The sequence below is a fragment of the Oxyura jamaicensis genome, chromosome Z (genome assembly GCF_011077185.1).
Source record: "Oxyura jamaicensis isolate SHBP4307 breed ruddy duck chromosome Z, BPBGC_Ojam_1.0, whole genome shotgun sequence".
NCBI lineage: Eukaryota > Metazoa > Chordata > Aves > Anseriformes > Anatidae > Oxyura > Oxyura jamaicensis.
This window is the reverse complement of record NC_048926.1, coordinates 20,149,131-20,175,969: the sequence shown is the minus strand read 5'-3', so window position 1 is coordinate 20,175,969 and position 26,839 is coordinate 20,149,131. Positions and strand designations below refer to the sequence as shown.

Below are 26,839 nucleotides of genomic sequence, written 5' to 3'. Positions count from 1 at the left end.
TTTAGAACCACAGTCACTATATTGCAGGACTAGTTGGAGGAGGAAGGACAGATTGAGTCTCACCCCCTCACAAATGTATCCGAAGCAAGTACTTCAACTTTTCTTCAAGAACAATTCAGCAAGTAAGTTAGCTTGAAGGAGCCAGAACAGCTACATATTTTCAAGGTAAGCATTTGTGTATATATTTATATGAGGAATAATAAAAATACTAGTTAAAATTTTCTGCCAGCCCTTGAACAGTCAAGTCACTTAGCAATAAAAATAATAGGTAAATCCTCAGTCCTGTAAAAATTTAGGTAAATCCTCAGTCCTGTAGCAGCCTGTATATTTACTTCCTATTGTGTGAATTCCTATTATGACTGTTACTTATCTCCTGCTCAGCTACAAAGATGTCCAGGATTTCCTTCTTTTACTAAGCAACCCCAGATTTCTCTCAAAACATGTTTTAATTCTACCCTGGTCTGTGTAATTTTGCAGGTGATCTCATGGCAGATGGTATACAAAGAGGAAGAATTTTAAGGGTTCTTCAGTTCTTTGCAAGTACTGTCCTATGCTACTTAATGTAACCTGTTTACTTTCCTTGCTCAGAAGAAGTATGTGAAGACATAGGAAAGGAAAGTTATGCTATTGGTTTCCAGTAGGCCTTAGAGTTTGATTATTTTCTTGATCATGGTAATTTTACAAAATATAAAAATCAACCCTGTACATTGTCACAGAAATGCATCAGGTCAAACTAAAAATCTATCTTTGTACCTTTCAATGTGGTATTAATAACAGTTTTTAGGAAAATTGTTCAGAAAAGCCGGTTACTATCCTTGGCCCAGACTGAATGACACAACTTTAGCAAATTCCCAGGACTTAGGACACACTCTCTTTGAAATCTGAAATGTAGCAAGAATTAACAGAATAAACTTCTCCTCTGCAGATTCCATAGTCACTGCTGGGAACCACTCACAAATAGGTTATTTGGGGTTTAAAGTCTCAAATGTACCCAAGAGGTCTTCTGAATAGTGATGGCCTGGCTTGTGTGCTTATAGAATTGTTAGAAATATGCAAGGATAAGAGGAAAGACAATAGAAATGATTGGATGTCTCCTTTTCAATTCATGGTTAGATTCTGGGTTGCACTTGTTGCCATGTAGACTGAGGGCCATGTAGCTGTTGAATGAAGGATATTTAAGGATATAATTTAAGGATATATTAAGGATATTTAAGGATATAATTCCATCTTTAAGATCTAGAAAAGTTAAGAAACTTAATTGGCATAAGTGACTAAGGTCACTGTCCACTGTGCTAGACTTTTTTTTTGCCTGTGACCTTCAAGCTGTTTCCAAAGATGTTAACTCAGAGCACCAACTGAAGTTTGCCAAGTCATCTGCAAGAGTATTGGATTCTCCTATTTAATATTTCAGGTAAGTATTATGAGTTAACTGCATCAGATTAAAGAGAATACGCCAACATGGTACTATGTAATACAGGTAAATAGATAATGTAACTGATAACGCTCTGTAAATGCTGAGCTCTAGGAGATTCTTTTTATGCTTCTAGAGAACATGCTTTAACAATATATGCAGATAGTTTAGAAATGGTTACAAGCATCTTCTGACTGAAAGCATTGTCCCACTAATATCAATGTAATGTGATGATTTTCAAAAAGGATGCTCACAATTCTTAAAGTAAAATTGACATGCACTTGCAGTGAACAGACAGACATCTTTTACCATCATCTCGTATATGAAAAATAGTTTAAATGACTTAAGAATAGAGTAATTTTACACTACACTGGTAAAGCATTTACTATATAAATTTTACTACAAGACACATAGAGCTACTGGAAATCTTAAGCCACACAGGCATCATCAACAGCTTATCACACATACATGACACTTCTCCCTTTCACACAAGTTTATATACACTGAGTAAGTCATTAAATATTGCACTTATTGGCCCATGATTCCTCAGTTTTGAGGTATTCAAAAAATAGAAAACATATCTATTTTTATAACATATTTTCATGCAACATTTAAGACATTTCAGTTTCACAAATACTATTATATAGGTTACACATTCTGACAGTCCAACTGAGCCACAACACATCTGACATTACTGACAAAATATTAAACAGCAGTTACACCACAAACAGTTCATTTAAGACTAATTGCAGGTACATGTCAGAATTACTCAAGGAAATTTATCGCCAGAAGTGGTAAGCAATCCCTAGCTTTCATTTCTGCATGGTATGCATGATCCTGAAGTTACTGGACTTCTACTTTCCCCCAGCCAAATCAAATACCAGGTAACTCACTCTATAAATGACAAGCCACCTACACCTGCTGGAACCGCGGTAAATAATCCTATGGTTTGCAGACGTAACCCATCTGACATCTGGTGTTAATGACAAGTTCTGGATAAATTCCACAGTGGCATTTAGGGAATTGTGCACTGCACTTGAATAAGTAGCAGTAGGAACTGAGTAAGCTTCAAAGACATACCACTGCAATATGCATACTACTTGTGTGTAGTTACAGTTTGTGATTCAATGAACATCCCCATATAAACAAAGTAAAATAAAGGAAGGGGAATTAAAAAAAAAAAAAAAAAAGGAAAAATGAAAGGAAAAAAAGTTTATATTGCAAAGATGAACTGCATTTACCCCTTCTTAATAAAGAAAACTGGTGAAAACCATTCAAATAATTGAACTGAGCTGCCTCTTTAAATGACACTCAACAAATGGTGAGTCTTGGAGAATCTGGAGTCAGTCCGTACTGAAGAGACTATGTGTATGCATTAAATGGTATAAACCAACAAAACTCTGTTCCCTGTTGGCATAAGTGAAGACATGTTGCTTCACACCCCCTGAGGGTTCATCTGTGAGGATTTACATACTCATGGTCTAAAACTGCTAAATCTGTCATTCTGAAGAGGAACTAGGTTCAAAAGCTGTGTGTCTAAGAAACAGGCCAAGGAGGAAACTGTCCTAACAGTCAATCAGCAGAATGGGAATTTTGTTGATGCCCTTAAAAATGCAAGTAAGAAAGCTTGCCCTTCCCCAGCATATATAGAAAAGTACAGTTTATGGGAGGGATTGTTTTGTGGGGGGTTCTTCTGAAATGCAAATGCAGCATCTCTCATCTGCTGTTGCAGAAACAAAGGCATCATCATCAGGTGAAGAATTTGTACCACCATTTTTTTTTTCCCCTAGAGTTGACAATTAAACTCAAAGCATTCTCAAAGTTAGGATCAAACTCCAGCAGATTTTGTGTACCATGAAATAGCACTTCTTTCCTAAAATGAAGAAGTTGCAGGTGGTACAGCTGTATATACAGAGCTGGGCAGACTGGGAAGAAAACTTAATCTTTCAGACTGATGCTCTGGAAAGGCCACAGAGATGTAGTTGCTCAGGTAGTTTCTCTAGGCATCACATTAAGTATAAGCACAGAGGAACGAACAGTTCCAGGTAACAGTCACATACACAGCTGTTCTGAGAGAAAGAGTATTTTGGGACAGAAAATCAGGCTACTTCATCAGTATTCCAAACACCAAACAAACAGATCAAAATAAAGAAAAAACAGCAGCAAGAACAAAAAATATAGAGTAGTAAGTTAGCTGTGCTGTAAGGACCAAAATGCTTGTGAACATGAACTCTTATCAGAACCAAAAACATGCATCTGAAGGTTGAACCCAACAAGGCTTGCTAGCTGTCTGGATGGTCAGTGCTACGAGGCAATGCAGGAGCTGGTCACATCCTGTGCTCCTGTATCCTATCCCAAGGGATTTTCTGAGAACAAGTTTGATCATGTAGCAAGCATGACACTATCAGAGCATGTTAAGGCTGGTGTATTATCCATGCACAGGATTACCCCGCTGTTAAAAGCATTAGTCTAGCATGTAATTTGGAAAATGGGTTGTGCAGTGATAGTTCAGCTGGCACTATGGAGCTCAGGACCCTCAGTCTCAAAAACGCAATACGCTCTGTGTGTCAACTGCTGTAACTCATCAGTTGACCTACATTTTGGCTGAAAAGGTCATCTGTGGATGGACCAGTAAAGCTCCATTACAATCAGTCTTCTTTCTGTGCTGAGAGTGACAAGAAATTAGTGCAAATTGTATTTTTTCACCAAAAATTCTGATGAGGCTGAAAATAGTTTTGCATATCTTGTCCCAGGTTTTCAATTTAATGATCCAGACCACTTGTTACCAATAAAGTAATTTTTTTTTTTTTTTTTTTTTTTAGTCTGATTCTTTTTCTTGACAGAACTGTACCGCAACAGTGCTTAGATTAGGGATCTAAGCAAACCCTGCTTCTTTCTTCTCCCATGACCAGTGCACAATCAGTGACTACTGGAATCTATGAAGAATTGATTGTTTAAATTGGTTGTTTAAATTTTGATCCTTGTTTAGGTTGTGATGGGATCTCCAAAGAGCTCAGTATTAATGTATCTCTGCTCACATTTAAGAAATTTGCAGTTCTATCACAGAAGTCAATTGGAGCTGAATTATAATGACACAGGATTAAATTGGACATCCTGCACTGTAAAACAGGCCAAGCCATAATTGTCAGTAGAATGAAAATCCCACTTCTGCTTGTTCCCTCAGAACTCAAACTAAAATTTAGAATGCCTGGGGATGGGATAGTGATTTACTTCCCCAAAGCTTTTTCTGGTTGTATTCCTCTGCAATAGCCAGGTCCCAGCTGAGGAAGGTGAAGTATTGAGATTATCATGCTTCTCAAAAGCCAATTTGTTCTACTGGATGGAAAATCAAAACCTATTTTTCCAACCGTAGGTAACCCTGATTGTTCACTACAGTTATACTCAAATATTTAGGCATTTCCAATTTCAGAGGAAGGGCTGGTAGGCTAAAGCAGGTTGGATGGGGCATCAGCAGGTCATCAAGCACAACCTCCTCCTCAAACCAGTGCCAACTTGAGAGGTCAAAGCAGACCGCTCAGAATTTTATCTAGTCTGGTCTTGAAAACCTCCATGGATCTGAAAAATTAATTGTAATTAATCTGACTAATTCTAAATTCTATTATAAAGTCTGAGTGTCCTAAAAGATCCTAGGAGTTCCTATCTAGTGGCTGGGCCTTGCATTTCTATGACAAAGTCTGAGTGTTAATACAAAGATCCTAGGAATTCTTGTCTAGTGACTGCACTCCTATTTCAGGTGAGCCCTTTCGCCCCGACACATGGCTGGCAGTCTGATGAGCAGCTCTGGCAGCTTCTTTCCCCATCCTTCCCATCCCACACAGAAGATCAGACATGTTGGAAGCCTGGCATTTTATTTGTCTCAGAAAATGGAAGGAGAAAATCTTACTCTCTGATTTTGTTGTTATTGTTCTGACCAGTTCCTTGATGCAAAATGAAAACCAAACAGTTCACCCCATACAAGTAAAGAATAATTTATCTATCACTTAACTTCTTTAAAAAGATATATGCTGATAATGTACTACCACCACTGACTAAAAACTACATTGTCACAAAGAGGCAGTGAGAGTCTGGAATTCATTGCAATGGAGTACAATCAAGGTGTGGCTGTAGCAGGGTGTCCTGTGAGCTTTTTACCTTGTTACAGTGTGCACAGGACATACCTGTTTTGAAGCCAGCATCCCAGAGCAAAGCTGAATATTTGCACTTGTAGCAGAGCTACATGATCCAGGACATGCCCAAGCTTTTATAAGATGTAGTGATGTCCTCTTTCCTCCTTACTGTGCTTTGCCTAGACCTTTTATAAAGGGCTGAGGACTGCAGATAAGTGTTATCTCAAGGCTTCCCTGCTCACTTTTCTGCAGCAAGCACAAAGCATAGGGCAGAGAACTGGCTACAATCTCACACAAATCTCCCTTGGTTTCTTACAACTTCTCTTTTTAAAGCAGCTGGTACCTAGTGGGTGAAGAGGTATCATTGAAAGTCTCTCAACACAGTTATCAGTGTGCTGTCTTAGACAGTAGAGAGAAAAGCATTATCCCCATATAGAGGCAGGGTTATGGTTGGGGTAGCATCTGCCTCTTCTAGCTGACTGCTCTCTGACTGTCCAAAGAGGAAAGTAGTTTTTACTTTTACTTTGTAAAATTAAGCATGTGAAGGCTCAGCCTCTTTGTCTACTAGAAAAATAGGTGTTTAAGGAAGCTAGTTAACAGGACAGACATGGTTTAAACCCTAGACTAAAGAAAGAACATCTTTTAATTTGAATTAGGCAGCCAGTGTAGCCCCCTGGTGGCATATCCATTTTGCATGTGCCTATATGCCTTGTCTGAAAGTAATTTTCACTATGTCAAAGTTTATGCAGTGTATTTAACCAGTAAAAATAAATAAATAAATAACAGTGCCCATTTTCCTTGATGTCTTTCAGGAACTTATATAAATTACCTTTGAAAAAATGAATGCATATAGAAGGATTTCTTTGCAGTTTCAAGCAGTTCTCAGTACCATTTGTTACTTTTCATTTTTGTCTTCCATTTTTTTCCTGTTGCAGACAGCCTGAGAAATGTCAGCTTTGTCCTAAACCCGTCTAATAGGAACAATAAAACAGTTAATGCTTTCTCAATTATGCAATTTAGTTTTTAAATGTCACTGTGACCCAAATAAAGCAGATGTACAAAGCACTATAGGGCATAGATGTAAGAAACTCCAACCAATTACTAGAGTACTTTTTAAAATTGTCAAATATGACTATTTTTAACACTTTATAAAAATAGAATTTGCATGCTTTGTCCTGCCTTTTGTTGATTGTGTATTTCACATATTTTTCCTGATTTTATAGATATATTCAGACTAACTTCATAATAAATAATATTTATTACACCTAGAAATTTTGAAAATTTTGGAAATTTCTGATTGCCTTGTCAAAAACAGATACCCTCATCAAAGTAAAAATGAGGTAAAACTCCAACTCACTGACATCAGCAGCATTTCTACAATAGGTCTGAGAAAAATAAAGGTACTTGCAGCCAGTATGGTGGTGGCTGCCTGAGTGACTGAATGGGAGATGAAATTCCTGAAAGCTTAAGTGTGTCAGTTTGACAGCAGTATGACAAGACAGTTTTTGGCTACGAAAAACTGATCAAAATGGATTTGGCTCTTTCAGGTTTAATATCAGTACTGGGTGTTTACTATCTTAACTCAGGTGGAAATTAAAAGACCTGATCAGCTCTCCTCTACTGGGACAGATAATACCAGGGTCTCTGTATGGTGAAATGAGAAACTAAGTTTCAGAAAGTTATTAGATAGATATGCAGGTCCCACAGGAATGTAAACGGATTAACTAGCCAGACAGGATCAAGTACCTGATATCTCTGAGGACCTGCACTGAACACCCACATCCAGTTGCAATCTCAAAGAGATGTGTGGTGGCTTAGGGTCCAAGAAGGTTGGAGGTTTGTTCCTTCTAACTTCTGCAATTTCTGAGCAGCCATGATGTGTAACATACTAAGCCGAGACTTGTCAAGGCAGTATGCTCCAATAAGCGTACCTTATACAAATGATTCAGACAGAATGAGTGATCGGCTCTTTAAAGTGATATTTCTAAATTGATTTTCAGTCAGGAAGAAATATAAATGGCATGGGGAAGCTTATTCTAAAATACCTTGCCTACTACCCTAAGGATTCAACTCTAAAATTTGAAACTGATAAAGCAAGTCAATTCTAGGTAAATATGGTCTGAGGGCATGGCACCAGCTGAAGTAAGTGTAATGTAAAATGGTAAAAAGAAGAGAAAATAATAGCCATCTTGCATGCAAAAGCCAGATGCTAAACATGGATCATCCTTTCAAACTAATAACATTTCTATACTCAAACAGTTGCTTATGTAGAATAAAAGAATTTTCTCCCAAATAAATTAATAAAACAGTATAAATAAAGGCATATAGACCATTCATAAATACTCTGTTGGCAACAGAATGCACTGGAGCTGCCTTTGTTGATAGCTGCATTAACAGCCACAGTTGGGTTGCTGTGGTGGAGGGGTGTCCTTTAGTCGTGTGTTCTGCTTGCCAGCAGCAATGGTGGGATCTGTCTCCAGGCTTTCTGACATTTTGTCACAGATGATATCCACGAGTCGCTCAAATGTCTGCTTGACATTAATGTTGTCCTTGGCACTTGCTTCAAAAAATTCAAAACCTAAGAAAAACAACATTTTAATGTTGTATATTGCAGTGTCTCCAATAAGCACACAAACTTCTCTCGGACAAAGAGTGATGTGACACACGGAAAGTAAACATGTGAGTGCACACATATAAAACAGTGATTTTGCAAGAGCAGTTACAATTTTACCACAATCAGAGTAACTACATTAGAGTTATTTGCTTTATACAAAATCAGATAAAATCAAGACTGGCTCAAATACATTCCCTTAAACATATTCTACCTAAAAAAAAAAAATAACCTAAAAACTGACACCAATTTGAGAATAGTATTAATTTAGAAATGCTCTCTATATGCAGCCATTGTGAAGGAATAACCTACTGTTCCATCTCTAGCTATTAAGTTCCTCTGAGCATTATTCAACTGGAAAAAGCCATTTCCACTGTGTCATTAATGTGGTGCAAAAACAGATGACTCTATTGGGAAACAAAAAGGTAAAAAGGCAGATAAGGCAAGCAAAGCTTTGTTTGGTACCTACTTGAAATAAAGGTAAATCTGTGAAGCAAAACATGAACCCCCAGCCACCAAACTAAACTATTAACCAATTTTGTTGTTGTTGTTCTTTTTTGTCCTTAATTCATTTATATAGAAAGACTTTTATCTATCCATTCCCAATGGTTACCCCAAAGGCTACAGTCAGAGCTAACATGAACATAGAAGCCTGTAAGGATCAGAGCTAGCTTTCCTAAGCTCTGTTCTCTGCCCTGATTTGTCCCAAGTGTTATCTCCCACATCTGCCTTCTTCCAGGTTTGCAACTTGCTGGTCAGCCTATAATCCTTCTACCAGAGTTTTCTACCAGTGCTGGGTCTTTGCTATTCTGTACTTTACAATTTCTTTGTCCTTTTTGGGGGGGTTTGTTTGTTTGTTTGCTTGTTTATTTATTCACTAAGTTTCCCCGATGCACACACCCCAATCACCACACACACCCCATGCTTCATCTCGTCTCATAGTTCTCATATTGCCCACATGAGGACTCCTTGATAATACAGAAATGTCTCCTACTTCTGTCTTTCCACTGCCTCAGGTTTCAATATCAAGAGAATTTACAAAATATCTAATCCACTAAAAATCTAACAGTGGAAATCTTTACTGTAAGAAAAGATTTTCATTTGCTGAACTATTTTGATTCCTTCTGATTAATGCTGAAAAGCAATGTGCAGTGACCACCAAGTTTAATAAGAAAATGTCAGTAACTTCAAACTCTTGGCAAAAAGGCAGAAAACACCATCTCTCTCCCTCTCTCTCTTTCTTTCTTTTAATGTTGTGTGTGGGCTAATCTTCTATTTCCAAAGGCTACTTCAAATTAAATTCAGCTACTAAGATAATATTAGTTTCATATATTCGATAAACAGGATATAATGCAGATATGCACAGTCCTATAACCAGGTAAGTGGTTGAGTACTTGCTTAGATCTACAGAAGATAATTATATTTAACTTGGCAAGATAACACAGCATGAGCCAATAACAAATGCAAATTCTGTGTTCTGAATATTCTTCATATTTTAATTTATATAAGGTGACTTTTTTTGAAATGTCACAAAGTGCTAAGTTATTTGGATGCACAGGAGCTAAACACAGGCCTAAGTTAGTCCTTGTAGGTAGTTTCAATAATAACCCCCTGAAGGTACAAACACTGTAACAGGGATTTAGTCAGACAACGTCCAATAGTATCAGCAAAAAGTGCTAGGATAATCTTCCAGGCACGAGGATATGTTAGCTTGAAAACTTTTCCTTTCTACTTTTCTCTGAAAAGCAGGAAAATTGTGGGTAAAAGATGACATACAGAAATCATACACTGGGAGGTGGTTTGAATCTATGTCTCAAACCATTTTTTTGTTAGACCTTAGTTGGGCTTACACAACACCTTTCCTCTAAAATGGAAGGCAAATGTGGAAAGACAGTGTAACCTCACTTGGTTGTGGCTTCTGTGTTCCTGCAGCACTCCATACAGGATAAAACTTTTCAGATCTGTTGGGGACTGCAGGGGGGAATGATCTGTGTTGAAACTCAGCTGTGATTCTGTAGCACAGCTATGGAGTCAGGTCTTCCCAGAACTATTAACATCTGCTCCACGGGAAGCAGCAGAAAAGCAGCTGTTCCAAAGAAGTTAGATTTGTTTTCAAAGATACATCTGCGTTGCAATCCAAGAGGATGGCTGAAGGCATTATCTCACTCAGACTCTATGAGAAACCTGAGCAGTGACAGTCAGACTGCCCTGACCAGCAGCAGGTGCTTGCTGCGCTTGTGCGATCTGAATCCAGAACACTTTGATTGGTCATAACTTCAATAAAATGGCATAAAATCAGGACCTGCTCCCTGGGATGCTGAGAACATCACACTGTATTTACGGTATAAACAAGGCACAGCTGTGACAGAATATAACTATTACTCTAGATAACAGCTCTCTAACCTGACCATCATCGAGCTTTGTAACCTCCCATGATCCTGTGTGTAATATGGCAGCACTTGTGCCCATTGTATGCTTCTGCTCGTAATACGATGCATAAGAAAGGGATAGCATAAGCCCTATACCCTCACTATTGGCAGCTGTGTAGACAGAAAGAGGAGAAAGGAGGAGGATACAAGCAGAACAAGAGGGCAGAGGGGTTGAAGGACAATAGGGGTATATTTGAGAGTTGCAACACTGAAGCCTTAGAGAAGATGACAAGAATAAGAATCAATCTCTAAGACATTTCTAAGGGGAGCAGGTTTTAAAGACAGGAACGCAGAACACCTAGCACAAGAGATGATCATGAAATGGTAGGTAAGACAGGTAGACAAGATCTGGACAGAAGAAGCAGAAAATGAAAGGAAAAGTGTCACAAAGAGAGTAATCCAACATCAAGAAATACTGTAACACAGACAGAATCAAGAGAACAGACCACTACCACAATGAGTCCTTTCTGCATAAAAACATGAAAAATGAAGAGCCCCCACTTATCCAAGTAGAACAGGGCTTATAGGGTGTTCAAGCACAAAAATATTAATTCAAGTAAAAATAGATATTACAGCTGTGATTAAATCTATTTTGGCTATGATTTTGATATAAGAAGGAAATTATTGTTACAGTAGTGCTATAGCTGGTTATCAGGCTTTGCCTGTGTGCACACTTTAGCTGCTTAGTCCTCAGTTTCCTGGGTGATTGAGGATCTCCCCAGCTATACCAGCAAAGATGAGATGATGCACTGATTTGAACACTGCAGTAAGCCATGACAAAGTGACAGAACTCCCAGCTTCATCCACAACAAAATATTTGCCTTATTCTTTCCAGGAACTGTACAGGTGGGAATTTCATTCTCTCCTGGAGATTTCCCTAAACGGTCCTGGCTGTACACAGGCCAGTTGATAGGCACTATTGATATGCTTACATGTGTTGATAAATACCCTGCGTGGCGAACATGGCTGTTCCAGGAGGTTCCCCACAGGCAGCTTCTACTGTAGAATGAATTCAGCTGCACAAGGGCAAGATCATTGTAGATAGTCTGTAGAAACTGTTCTTGCAGATGCAGAAAGGATCACACAGAACAGCCTTTTGTACCAGTCAAGAAAGGGTTTGTGCACATTTTAAAAGAATCACTTCCAACTGATTGTGGCATATACTGGAGAGGTGCCATAGGATGAGTTGGATTACAAGAACTGAGCAGAACAGTTCTGCGAATCTCATCTAACACAGCTGAAGACACCACTGCAGGGTACTTCACTGTACTTGGGCCAGTTTTGTTTAACGTTTTCATCAACCTTCTGGATAAGGGAATCAAGTGCAACCTCACTGAGTTTGCCCATGACACCAGGATGGGCAGGATTGTTGATCTGGTTGAGGCTAGGAAGGCCCTGCAGAGGGATCTCGATAGGCTAGATCGATGGGCCATATCCAGCTGCATGGCATTCAATAGGGCCAAATGCTGGATACAACACTTGAGGCATAACAAACCCTTCCAGTGGTAGAGGCTTGGGGAAGAGTGGCTGGAAAGTTGTCTGGCAGAAAAGGAGCTGGGGGTGCTGGTCAACAGCCTGATGGACATGAGACAGCTGTGTGTCCGGCTGGCCAGGAGAGCCAACAGCCTCCTAGCCTGCACCAGAAATGGTGTGGCCAGCAGGACCAGGGAAGGGATTGTCCCTCTATACCCTGTCCTGGTGAGACAGATGGCACCTCGAGCACTGTGTTCAGTCTGGGGCCCCTTGCTACAAGAAGGACATTGAGTTGCTGGAACACATTGAGAGAAGAGCAGCAAAGCTGCTAAAGGGCCTAGAAAACAAGACCTATGAGAAGAGGCTGAGGGAACTCGGGCTGCCTTGTCTGCTGGAGCGGAGGCTGAGGGGGATACCTCATTGCTCTCTACAGCTACCTTAAAGGAACTGTTAGTAAGGTGGGTGTCAGGCTCTTCTCTCAGGTGACAAGTGATAGGATGTGAGGCCTCAAAGTTCTCCAGGGGAGGTTTACATTGGATATCAGGAAGAGTTTCTTCAAAGACAGGCTGCTTAGGCATTGCAAAGGGCTGCCCAGGGAAGTGGTGGAGTCAGCATCCCTGGAAATACCTGAGACATGGAGGATGCGGCGCTTAGGGACACGGTTTAGCAGTGGACTTGCAGTGTGAAGTGGATGGTAGGACTTGGTGATCTTTAAAGTCTTTTCCAACATAAATGATTCTATGCTTCTATGACCCTTGCAACAGAGGATCTTGTCCATCCTGCACAAAGATTCAGTTTCCCATGTATTACCTTTAGCAAAGATTTCATTTATTTATTTTTAACAGAAGCCCTGTGTCTGAATGTCTGTGTAACAGTTTCAAAGAGATAGGGGACATTTTCACCTTGTAAGGTATGTCTAGAAAAAATATTTCAGAACAAAGTGGAAAGATGTACAACCTCCTGAATTTTGATTGCTTTTCATTTTGTTACAGAATAATTTGCAGATGTTTTTCCCAGTGACCTTTCCTGTCCTCCTGACTCATTTTTCAAATATTTCACTAATAGTGCTTGGAGACTGAGAGCTTCTAACGTTTGATGGCTTCAGATCTATGCTTTTCAACACAGGTTTTTTTTTTTTTTTTTTTTTTTTTTTTTTTTTTTTTTGGTGCTGCTTGTTATTAACTGAGAAGAAAGACTTTTTGTGTGAGTATGAGGCTGAAGTGAAGCAAATCCCTGGTGATGCTAAGGGCAGCAGAGCTCAAAGAACACCATGTTCCCACCACCCATGATGATCTGTACTGCAGAAGTGGAAGAGACTGGGCAGAGCAAATAACTACAAAGATATGACAAAACCCAAGAGGCAAATGGGTAGGAAAGGCAGAATGGAGCAGGAACTGAGAAAATCCAAAATATCAAAGTGCTGCCTGACCATAAGAACATTGTGTGTGGAAGATGCAGCAAGATGCATCATTTAAATATCTTTGTTGTTGTTTCACTCACTTTTCCCTTTGCTGTCTGTACACAGTTCTGTCTAATTTCCTTATCTCCCCTCTCCCCTCTGGTATTGACTCAGAGAAAGCTGGCAAGCTCTCAGCAGCCCCTGCAGCACGCTACAGCAGCAGGGATCAGCCAGGACACTGTCATGCTGTTATTGCTCACCTGGTGAGCTACAGAGCACAGAGTTGCTAAGTTAGCCATTGGTAAGCATATGAACAGCCTGAAATCCTGATTTTCTTCCTTCTCTGCCTTCATCAAAGCTCATTAAAACTTGTTTATGTTTGCTCTAAAAAAAATAAGGGAAAATAATAATAATAATAATAATAAAACAGAAAGGAAAGCTGTGTGCAAAGAGAAAAGCATTCTGCACCCTCTCACCTTCCTGAGAAAAAGTGACATCAAGAGGACGTGCTAGCTAATCCATTTTAAGCACAATTCCACAGCCAATACAGGCAAGAGTTATGTTAATGTTTCACCAGCTGATCAGGAAGGCCTTCTGGTTTCAGAGTGTTTGTCCTTAACCAAGACAATTATATTTCTCTCCCCTGATGTTATGCGATGTTTAACAGATGTCCTCAAGGCTGCAGTCTTTTGATAGCTATCCTTGCTTGTAGGCAAGTTTGAGCTGTGTTCCTTAGTGCTGCTCTTTCCAGTGGCCTGCCAAACCCGATATTTTCAGGAGAAATACTGCAGTGCGATGGCTGAGCAAGAAGTGACTCCAGGAACCTGATCACTTTGTAACTTAGCAGCGTATGACTGGCAAAGTCCAGGAAGCCATGGGAATGAATCATTTAACAATGTTATACTGCATAAAGGAGAGGAGCCTAATGGTGCCTTATTTTCCTGGGTTTGCATTCTGTGGTTGGCTCTGAGAGGGCACTGACAGGCACTTACCTTCACGCCTGCTGTGAATAGTACCTAATAAAGGTTTGCAGTCACATTGCAGGCTGACAATCAAGACAACTGCAAGACCTTTGTTCTCTGCTCAGCTGTCCCCTTCCTCAGAACTCCTGATATCCTTGAGACCTGCACCCCTCTCTCAAAGAACAAGACAGACACAAGTGGCATCACTGCAAAGGTCACCTCTCCCAGGGAATGGGTCTGAAAGTAGCTGGTGACCATTGCTGTTCTTCAAAGCATCTTCTGCAACTACACCTATGCTAGGAGATCTGCCTACTCTGTGCTCTGCTTTGCAGGCCAGCTGGATGGGATCTCTGCTCTCCAAACAAGCTCAAGGGCTAAAATATTTTAAGAAAAGTATTAAAACAACATTAAACCCCTAAAGAGGACTTTGCTATTATTATCTCAGCAAAGAGCAGTGACTTTGATTGTGACTTCCAGATACCTTTTGAAAGAGTGCATTTGGGAGATAAATTACATTTGTGGCAAAGAATTTTTGTTTGCTTGTTCACAAGAGACTTCTGGTGAGCAAACACGATCCTTTGCTTCTCTTTGCCATTAAGTGACGCATCTTGGAGTCTATCAAAGCAACAGTGGGCTGGCATTTCCTCCTGTAGAAAAACATCCTGGGGACAGGTACTTCTGAGACTTCAATTGCTCTGCCAATACCCTGTGTGTGCTTTAACTAAAATAAGCCTGGTGTTTTCCAATGCTGTCTGTCTCCTTCCTCTGGCTCGAACATTTGCCTTTTAAACAGGGCTAAAAAACAGTGAAGGGTGAAAATATGAAAGAGGCATGTTCCTGCACAAACCAATTATTTTCATTTTTAATGCAAAGTTAGCCTTCTGCACCACAGCCTCCAGCCAGACAAAGAGGCAAAACAGAACTTGCTGTTCTAGTAAGCCTGGGGCTGAGATGCCAAGTTCCACTCGATTCCTGATTTAGATGTCAAAATTGGAGCCCTAAAAATGCCTCTTTAGTTATTGCATAAACTCACAGATGCCTAATACTCCCAGAACTCAGGGTGCTTATACCCCAAATTCCTACAGGCGAGTAGGTTCACCCCAGTCCTGACACAAGACCCGCTGTCTTGTGCTGAAGCCATGACAAGATTCAGAAACCAATCGTGTCCCTGTCCATCTCAGCAGCAGACCTGGGCACCCTGAATTCAGCATGAGGATGGCTTCTGCCTGCCTTTGCAGAAGGGAATGCAAGAGCTTGCTTACGACCCATTTGATTTTGTTTTCGGACATTGTTTGGTGGCCTCTGGGAGAGACGGTGTGCCAGGATACATCTACAAAGCAGGCAAGTCTACGTAAAGCACGGTCTGAAGTGCTGGATGCTCCCCGGCCCTGGATGATCCTGGGTGGCAGGATGCAAGAAACGTGAAGGCACAGAAACTCTTGGGGGAGGTGCACTGCCCTGAAAACCAGTTGACAGAACATGCACCCAGAAGTGGATTTTAGCTGGACATCAACATTTCTGTGGTACAACAGGTTGATTTCCCAGACTCTTAACCAACCTAAGCCAAAAACGTGGGATAGGACAAGCAGGACCTTCCAGCAGAGGTGGCCAGACACTGGGGACAGATCTAGCTGTATCCCTCTGGTACCTGCTACAGCATGAGCACAGGTGGCATGGCTTGGACCTGTGGGCAGGACTGTATTGCTGCAGCAATCTTAGGGACTGTGGCCTTGACAATACATTTTACCTTCTAATGACAGAACTTGCAATTAAAAACTAATGAGTGTTTAAATAATTTGTAGAATACATAGGAAAAAAAATGGACAGAAGCAAATAAACAATCAAAGGCAAGAATGCACACCAAATTATCTACCTAATTTGCAGGCACATCAAAATGGAATAAGTAAATGAGGAAAGCATATGTGAAACTACATATGCAACCTTCCATTTTTGTGTGCAGTTACTCAGTGTCTATTCAAAGCTCTGCACACACCTCTGCCTGCTAAGCTTTTGCCAGAAATTAGATCACAATATATCATACAGACTACAAATAAAAAGAACCAAGAAATTCATGCCATCTGTGAGTCATTCTTTTCATTTCTGTTCTGAAAAGTGACACCAAACTTTTATGAAGCTTTGAATTCAGCTGAGGTGCATGACATCAATGTATCAAAAAAACCATGTGAGTAATGCAGCTGGTAAATGTGCAAGCATTTTTTATTTTTTGCAAGAAACCTCAGGCCTGTTCTACTGAAATCCTTAATGTATGTAAGTGTTGACTATGTTGGGGTTTTACTCAATAGCAAATCCACATAGTACTTGGAGAGAACATTCATGAAATAAGAAAATGGCATAAACATTATGTTCCTCACCCCCTTTTTTTTGAAGTGGTTAGTCAATAAAATTGTCTCAATGTGATTATTGTCATCCCTAAATCTATATTAACACTAGATTAATTGTTTTTCTTACTGGCTGATTTGTCACATTTCTATATTTTCTCAGTATGATAACTCTGTGAGGTAGACGTGCATGACTCGGATTAATTTATTTGATCCTGTCTGTCTTCATCTCATTCTAATACTACATTTTAAATGATGCTAATATGAACTGATTTCTCAAAAAAAGGATATATCACTTACAAAGAGTACTAAATAGGGTGACAAGGAACGACTAAGGTGTGAAATGCTTTTTGTATCTGGAACAATGAAATAGCTTGAGAATTTCAGTCATGAGAAAAAGGAGGGATATGACAGAGGTACAGTGCAGGTAACAGGAGACATTTTTTCACTGTTTCTCAAAACATTACAGTTAAGAAACATCAGGTCAAACTAGCAAGTGGCCAAGCCAAAGCAAAGGCAGAAAACTCTGATAAACTGTGTATATTTATAGAATGCTGTGGACTGAAAGATTTTATACGACTTTAAAGAGATCATTGGACAAATCCATAGAAAAGAGTCATGAAAGGACTTTCATATAGTAATGAAAGTCTCACTACAAGAAGGACATAGAGGTGCTGGAAGTTGTCCAAAGAAAGGCAACGAGGCTGGTGATGGGTCTAGAGAACAAGCCTTACGAGGAACAGCTGAGGGATCTGGGATTGTTTCACCTGGAGAAAAGGAGGTTCAGGGGAGACCTCATTTTACTTTACTATTACCTTAAAGGAGGTAGTAGCAAGGTGTGGATCAGGCTCTTCTCCCAAGCACCAAGAAATAAAGATGAGGGGAAACATCCTCAAGTTGCATCAGGGGAGGTTTAGATTGGATATTAGGAGAAATTTCTTAATGGAAAGGGTTTTGTGGCATTGGAAGTGGTTGTGTCGCCATCCCTGGAGGTCTTCAAGAAATGTGTAGATGTAGAACTTGGTAGCATGGTTTAGTGGTGGGCTTTAGAATTAGGTTAAAGGTTGGACCAGATGATCTTAGAGGTCTTTTTCAACCTGAGTGATTCTATGATTCTATGAAAGATACTGTCTGTGGCTCATGAGACCCCTGAACACAATTTGCTCCAGTCTGGGAAAGTATCACTGTTTGCTTCCCATTTTATACCCTTCACAAGGCACCTACTTCCATTATCCATTACCATAGATAAGGTTGTAAGCAGCTTGAAGCTATGATCTGTGGTGATATGGGAATTGTCACACTCTATCTCATTAACAAGATTTAAAATATGTAAATGGAAATAAGAGAAATTCTGACTTCATAAACATTCTATTCAGTTGCCTGCATGGTCAGATCTCCTCAGAAAATTTCTCACTAATAATATTTAGAAATCCAGTTTTGTTAGCAATTTCTGACTTCTCTTCAGAACTCCCATTAGCAGTGTGAGAGGAGCTACTCTGAGCTAACACAGCATATGTGGCTAGTTTAGTCAGGGTTTAACAAGTAACCAGACCTACTGGTGGTTGGTCTAAAACACTTGTTTGGGGATTATGCTTGAGAAATAAGTCAGTAATGATATGTGAAGAAAAGATTGATTATACTTCCTTAATGTAATTGTGTTCACCAAGGAGTTCAGCAACCACAAAAGTGTCCCAATTTTCCAACATAAATTAAGGTTCTTAACTATGTTTGCCAGAGGGTTAAACACCTATTTTTTTATTATTATTATTTTTTTTTTCTGACCTTTTGAAAACCGGGCCCAAAATGTACATATTCATTTTTGAGAGGACTGCACATGAAACAGGGCTAAAATAAAGTCTCACTTGAGAACAGACTGTTTAAAAATATTTTTTTATACAGGACTTACATGTATTGTGTTTGCTTATAACTGTGGTTGTAATCAACATTACAAACCACACCATACAGAGGGTTCAGTCTTAAAATTTCTTGCAGGACAAAAAAATGTATATGATTGTTTCTGAAACTTGTCTGCAATAGAAGTTATCATCTGACTGGCAAAGAAAAGACAGTCCTGAATACGATACAACTCAATGCCCTTCAAATTAGCCCACATTGCCTGTGTACTTACTACAATTCAGTTAAACTCATTCTTCTGCTTTTCCTGACCCCATCTCCCAGTCATTGGGCAGATTTAAGAAATGATTGCAAATGTACAGAAAACATGCAAACATTTGTGTGTGCAGTCTGAGTACAGTCAATACTGGACCACAGACACAATATATCCAGCACAATACCATGATACTCTGCCTTTGAGATAGTCACAGGACATGTATCTGAAAATGGAAAACCTCAGAGTAGATAAAGATGGGAATACAGCATAACCTGCTTCCATGAAGAGTGAATTCTAAATCCCAGGATTTAGAGTTTGCTTTAAGTCCTGAAACAAGAGTTTTGATATCTTTTTTTTTTTTTTTTTTTCTTTCCCTGGCATTGTTTATTACAGCTGAGGATTCTTGACTGTGTAACATGAAAACTTCTTTCTCGTCTTCCTAAATTCATGACCTTGAGGGTTGCTTGTCAACTCACTGCATTAATCTTTCTATAAAGAAATGCTTTGAGGATTAGCAATTCAGACTAGTTATGTGACTTTAAATAAATCTTCAAATTCGACATTGCAGATTTACAGAGTGTCAGACATTTTAGTGCACATTTTAGTGCCTGGTAAAAATTTGGGGTAAAATATACAGATAAAATATTTGGATCTCTTTCACCATTGAACACACTTTCCTAGAGCCTATTAAAATGAATAAATAAAAAAAGAATAAATATTAGAAATGTTCACAAAATGAAGAACAGATATGTACGTGTCTAAAATACATACAGTGTGTCAGGTATTTCGGCAAAGAAAGGTACCACCTGTTAAAGTAGCATCTTGTGGTAACCTTTCTGATTTTATTGCAAACAGTTAAAACTGTTTAAAAACTCAGATAAAAACTGAGTTCTTCACAAATGTCAGCATTTTGTCTTGACTTGCTTATCCTGCTGTTAAATCTTTTCTGCCACCTTTCAAGAACTAATTTTGGTAATCTCTAAAGGATATTTATGAGGTATGCTTTTGCTCAGATGCTTACTTAGACAGGCAAGATAGGAACGTTTGTCATTCTGATGATTTTTTTCTTGCCAGGACAAACAACTGTAGAACTAGGAAAAATATTTTTTAAAAATGAGGTCAGCAAGCTATGAAAATACATGTTTAAAATAAACACAATGGGATTAGAGCCAGAAAAAGTGAAACATCACCTTCTTTTGCTGGCTACTAGGCAAGCATTCTTAAAATACCCTCTCACCAAAATACTCATATAAAAATAGTAATTAGTAGATCTGAGTTATGCACATCGTTCACAAGAAGCTGCCCTGTGCCTTTACCACAGTCAGTTTAAAAAATAATAACAATCATAATAACCCAGTGCCCACTACACCATGGAAATTAGTCTTCAGCGATTCCAGGTTTTAATTTGCACAAGTGTTGGGCATGCTTAGCAAATCAGCAAACTGATTAGCAAATTCAGAGAAAAAACGGGCTGGGTAGTACTGTTGTGACAGTGTGGAGCTTTTTTCCATTACAGTATGGTCAGTGTCACTCCGAAATATTTCATAGTATGAAAGAATAACACTGCTGGGCAGAAATAGGAAGAACAGGGGTTTTCACAGCTCTGTACATTTTGGTGGGGACAACATTTGCCTGCTAGAGGGAGGCTCCGTGAAACAGAAGTTCATCTTATTCACACACTTGTGTAACCTACATGTTCAGTAAGTGAAGTGACAGCATTGGGAGTTGGACATTGGTGTCTTTCTGTTTTGGATTACTGGCAGTGGAAATCACAACCCAAATATTCAAGTTCTTGAAATTCTAGCTATCACATGTTGAACAAAACTTCTTCTCTCTTTTTCTTCTAGTTTTGTTTTTGTTGCTTATTTTGTTTTATTTATTTTTCCTTTACTAGAACATATTTGCCTATGGTTGTAACTACCTACAGATACTGTATGTATTCACAGGCACATACAGAATCTTTTCCTGTTTACCACAAAGTCCATAACATACTTCCTATCTAAAGAGCAGCATAAGAAATGTTGTATTAGATATGTCTAAGCTTCTGAGCCAGCACTGGTCTTGTAGACACTTTTAAAAGACATGTCACAGCTCTGCATAAGTTCATCTACAGACACATATCTGTTCTCTTGATGTTAAAGTTTTAATGATATCAACAGGGATGGTTTAGACTTCAGTCTACAGAAACAAAAACGAGGCATTGTATGGCTGTATTTCTTTACAGTGAGTGTCTCGTGATCACTTCATTACAAGTAGCAATTAATGAGATTATTTCATGCATTCGTACAACCAATCATACAGCTTTTGGCATTTTTTTTTTTTTCCTTACCAAGTTGCTCTGCTAAATGTTTGCCTCTCTCGGTGAAGATTACTCGCTCATCCTCCATGTCACATTTGTTACCAACCAAAATAACCTGGGCATTATCCCAAGAGTATGTTTTGATTTGAGTTGACCTTAAAAGAAAGACAGAGAGAAAAATGGAAGTCAAAGCAAAGCAAATTCTCCTTAAACCATTTTCAAACAGAACTGTAACACAGCAAAAAAAGACAATAGTGATTTTGACATCTAGGGTAACGTGATTCTGTTTAATTCTGGATTTCAAAGAAACTAAGGAGTTAGAAACCTCAGGAGTTATTGTTACAGGGGTAATATCAGCATAGGTTTTACTTTTGCTTGTTAAAACAAGACAATTTTTCAGCATTTTCTCCTGCCATCAACATTCTCCTTATATTTTTAGAAATAAGCTGTGACACTTTTTCCCACACAATTAAAAAAAGTATTTTCACATTTTAATGTAAACTTTTTAATCTAAAACCAGAGCTTTGAAACAAAATCAACAGCTTATTCATATCTTATCTTTCACCTTTTAAAATTAGGATCTAAATTTATCAGCAAAACTTCAAAGCCGTTCTGTCTCCCTTCTGTTGTTTCTCTCCAGCACGTTCCACTACAGCTCTTTGATCTACCAGGAAGACAGCAACATTTATTTTGTACGTTAAGCCATGGTCATAGGCTGAGAATGAACTTTAGTTTTCCTTCCATTTAATTTATTCAAGTCCTAGTCTTGACTACAGCTGAATAGGGGTATCCTAGTCCTTGAAACACTGAGGACATTGAGTGCTGATGGTGAAAGAGCTCACCCTACAAAGCTCTCTTCTGCAACTTGAATGTGAAACACTAAAGGGCAGCTTAGGAGTATGCTCGTAGCACCTTTCTACATACTGCTCTGCTGGTACTTGGGCCTGTTCTTTAGGAAGGAAAATTCCATGCCCTGGCTTCAGGCTCAGCCAAGAAGGATGCTGCTGTCAGCATCTTCCAACAGAGAGCAGTACCTGCCCTTGAATGTAGCACAAAGTGCAATAAGCTTACTCAAAGCACTTATCCTTTGCCTTGACTATGTATGCCTGGCTTTAGCTCTGACTCAAGTGCTTGAGAGGATGCTAATATCTTTTCTCTCCCTTTACAGTTAATGGAGAGAGAAGACGTGGAGCATCTCTCTCTCCTTGGGCAATACACGGTACTTAGGAAAACTGCACTGGAATAGAAACCAGCCTGCTTAACTACACATGTGGGATACTTGGTCTGTACCAGAGCTCTTGGTCTCTGTAAGAGAAGATTTAATAGTTTTAAAAATCTGTTTCCTAACCATTTGCAAAAATGATCCATTTGGTGATAGGTTCACTAGTGCCCCCCTCTCATAACACATAACAATTTATCTCTACATAGTCATGGCAGAATGCTTCATTCACAAAAAAGACCATGGTGTAGTCTGACACCATAAAAAAGAATATAGATCATATCTTCCCAGCTGTCTTTGCTTATCATCAGACCAGAGGGATGGACACAGACAAAAACTACTTCAGGCCATCTTTGTTCACCTGGGTACAGTGCCAATGCCCCTATGGCATGAGTCAAAGCAGCCTGCTGCAGCTCACCTTTAAGCTACATGTGATGGGTCTACTGTGCAGGGCATGGGAATTTTAAAAGGAAGGATCAAAACAACTTTAGGGTTGTTCTACTTCACCAGAATGATCAAAAAGAAGCTGAATATACCCTGCTCTTCCTTTTAAGATATGAACACTGTGCTATTTTAAATCTGTTAAAAAATATAGTAATTTGAGTAAGCTATCATAGGATACTGTGACCAAAGCAGAGGTCAGACTTCCCTTTACACTTACATTTCACTAAAGATACCATTTCTCAGAAAAAAAGGGCACCATGAGTCCATTTTGGCAGAAATGTACTTATGAAACCATGCTGAATTCTTTGGCAAATCATGGTTAAGCAAAAGAGGATTATTATTATTATTATTATTATTAATGAGAGTTACATTTGTCACCATAGTAACTTTGCAAAGACTAGTAACTCAAATGTCAGAGGCTATCAGTCCACTAAAGACTCAATATCTTAGATATGATCAGCTATAAGTTGGTGACAATCCCTACCCCTTATGACAGCAGGAAATTGAAGTAGTTTCAAAAGCAAATGTATAAGGTATTAAATTTCAATGGAAGATTGAAATTTATGAAAATGAAAGCCATTTTCCCATCTTAAAATAGCACTGTGTTTTGCAGTAATAGTTCAAAAGACCGTAAAGTTACATCAATAAATCTCTGAAAGAGTTTTGACTTATTATGGCAGAGATCTGCCAAAGATCAGATGGAAGCTTTTTGTTTTGTTTGATGGACTGAAGTATTGTGTGGAAAAAAAAAAAAATGTTCAAAGGGCAGGTTTTCAATCCTAATTTGTTATTAAAAAAAAAAAAAAAAAAAAAAGAGCCTAAAGAAATGGCTACTCACACTGTCCTATGTCCATTTGCACAGTTTTTCAGTACTGGCATTGTACCTAGTCCTGCTCTTAGGAATTGCCTTATAATAATCCTTATGTCACATGATATTTTTTTCTGAAAATAGTGCTTATTCGATCAATAGATTATAACAGGATTTTGTAACGCTGCTGCTTCTGTCATTTACCAAAGGAGTGAATATAAGCAGTGTTTCCTAGACAAAGCTGTCCTTTGTTACCTCATTTTTCATGAGCACACAGGTTTTGAAGTGAATATTACCATGTTTAAAATAGTCAACACAGTTATAGACTTGACACTATTATCATGCACAACCCCCTCCAAGTCTGCCAAAAAAAAAAAAAAAAAAGTATTAAATGTCACTTCTAGCTGTAACCAAGCATAGTGAAATGTGCCTTCATGATAGAGATGAACCAGTAGGTAAAAGGTCTATGTTGCAGCCCATTATCTTTTGGGAAAATATCAGGTATGAGTTCAAAGGCCTATGTCTATTTTCAGGTTAGACTCTGCTTGAGCTCTGCAAAATAATCAACTGAATAAAGAACTTGGTAGGGAGACTGAAACCAGCCACAAAAGAACTAAACTGAACTAAACTAAACTAAACTAAAAGCAGAAACCCAGTGTATTCCTGCACCTCTGAACATACAAGAGCTTCAAATAGTTGTTCCTGTAGCTCTGGTGTGGGTGTGTGGGTGTGTGTGGGGTTGTGTGGGTGTGGGTGTGTGGGGGTGTGGGTATGTGTGTGTGTGTAGCACACACAGAGAGACAATGGCAAGTTAGGGAACCCAAATCATATCCTGGCCTTAGCTGCTCCCAGGTCTATCACAAGAGCCATCAGCCTGTCAAATGTCCACACACAAAACAGGTGGGAACCCAAACTAAGGACTCAGGAGGGACACGAGGTCCAGGACCTTCCCAGGGCTGTCCAGGAGGTCCTATGGTCTGGACCTGAAATCCATCACTATGGGTGAACACTGGAGTACCTTTTGGGCTCAGTGAGGTTACTGTCCAGGGGTTACAGTACACGTGATGGGATGCAGAGTATGAGCATTTCAGGATTGCATACAACATTATAGCATGTTAAGAGATGAATTGAAGGCAGGAAAAGGGAAGGATTAAAGTGATTTGGGTTGGAACAAGTGTGGAAAAAGAAAAGTATAAGAGAAAAAAAATAGGTTAATGATGTACAAAGAGCTGGCTGGGTGATGCTATAGCAAACAGAGTGAGTGAGTGGAGGTGTGTGAGGGATTGTATGAACACTGGCGAGGTTTGAGCCAGCCTAGCTGGTGAGTAGGTAAAGTGGCCTGTGAGCAAGGGGAGTCTCTAAGGGGAAGAGCAAGGGGGAGTTGGCTAGTGGTGACTCAGGGAGTCCTGGACAGCTGTGTGTGTGCGCACCTGTGTACGTCAGACGTTTTGTACCTGCAGCTGGAGTGGGGCTGTGGCACCAGAGGCTTTTATGTCTGGCTGCCAACAACTGGGGAGACCAGGAACTAAGGAGCAGCTACTTGGCAGTCTGAGTGTCCACTCTATGTGTGGATCCACACCATACACATGTATAAATATATTTGTATGCATATACATATACTTGCTAGTGGATGTCCATCCTGCTCTGCCAGGGAGGGTAACAGGATGAGGCTGTTGGTGCTGTTTGTGTTCATGTGAATGCTCTGCATGTCTGTCTGTGTGTGATCTGTGTGACCAGCTGTGTGTATATATATATACATAGGACATAGATGTGCTCTGTGTGCACGTGCCTGCTGCAAAGTCATTTTCAGCCATGCTGCTAGTGGGAGCTGGGGCATGGAGCTGCAGCAGCCTCACTTCTCTTGGGCTGCCATGTCCAGTGATGTATTTCTCCCTAACAGTTCAGACTTAGCTCAGCTACACATGGGTGACACTGTATTGTACATTACAGAAACAGCTACAGGACCTAAACCTGCCACTTGTACTTGATGTTAATACATACCAGGTTGTATCCACTGATTTGTATACTGCAGGATTTGCTCTGAATATTATCTCCAAAGGATCACTTTTTAATAACTTTCATAAATCCAGAACAAACATTAATTTATCTCAGAATAGTCTCTAGTATATTCTTACCCACAGACAGCAAGGATGACAACCATACTAGATAGAGATATACTCATAGAGTGAGTATATCTCTCAAGAATATGAGCTTTTAGAGCCAGCTGTAATCCACATACTACTGTCTGGACCCAGAGACCTCCAAGGACATACACAATCCCTATAGGAGCTAACTTCTATGAGTTTTTTAGATGAATTATGTAGTAAGCCACATACACTGACAGCAGAGAATCAACTTAATGAAAATACTCTAGAGGGGACCACGTATAATATTTATTGCAGCAAGTTCAGGGAACACATTGCACATCTGATGTTCTTGTTTCAGGAAAAAGTAATTTGCCAGGAGAAAAAAAAAATAAAAAAATTTAAAAAACACTACCAAAACATGTTTAATTTTTGAAGCTACTGTCTTGTTTATTTCACTGGTTGATCCTAAAAGCTCTCCCATCTCTGTCTCCAACATGATTCTTCCAAAGCTCATTAGCTAAATTAAATTATCAGAGGCTGCAGGATAGTGATAGGACCTGGGGTGGAGACCAGGTTATCTGTTCTAAAACTTCAGTTTCTTTAAGTATTTGGTGAGGTAAAATGTCAGAGAAGCAGCTATGAGTTTGGAGGTGTGTCCAAAAGCACAGAGTGCTTTTGGACAGCACACCATAATTAAACTCACACCAAAAAGCACACCATAATTAAACTCCTACCCTTTATTTGAAGATGAGAGTGTTGATTGCCTGGCCACCTCTGGGCTTGAAGGCTGGCTCTCCTTTTTCCTTCTGTAAATGAGGCTATGGAGAATATAGTTCTCCCCTTCCCTCAGTCCCCTTCCTATGGTGTAGGAGGGTATGGAACAACTACCCCCCATAACAGACTGGGATGTAAAGAGGAAGCTCTGCCATTCCCATATTTCCAGGGGATGGGATCATCAAATCAGGTGCCCTTTCCCACTTTTTCTGGGAGGAGCTCTGGCACTCTCCCCATTAAGTCTGTCTTTTCCACAGGGTGAGCCTGAGGTCTCCCTCACACTACCAGATGTCTTCTACACTTCAGTATGCACCATATGTTCAATTCCTTTCCCATAGCCTCATTTA

General features: G+C 39.5%; 1 protein-coding gene across 1 annotated transcript in view; it reads right to left on the bottom strand.

Annotated features, from left to right (window-relative positions):
- Positions 1-518: 518 nt before the first annotated feature.
- The window catches only part of RAB3C (RAB3C, member RAS oncogene family), a 147,401-nt gene continuing 121,080 nt past the window's right edge, over positions 519-26,839 (bottom strand). The window contains exons 4-5 of the mRNA XM_035309398.1: positions 21,191-21,315; positions 519-8,116 (exon numbers count right to left, since the gene is read on the bottom strand). Coding sequence (XP_035165289.1) covers positions 7,929-8,116; positions 21,191-21,315 — 313 coding nt within the window. The 3' untranslated portion in view covers positions 519-7,928. The remainder of the gene's footprint in view (positions 8,117-21,190; positions 21,316-26,839) is intronic.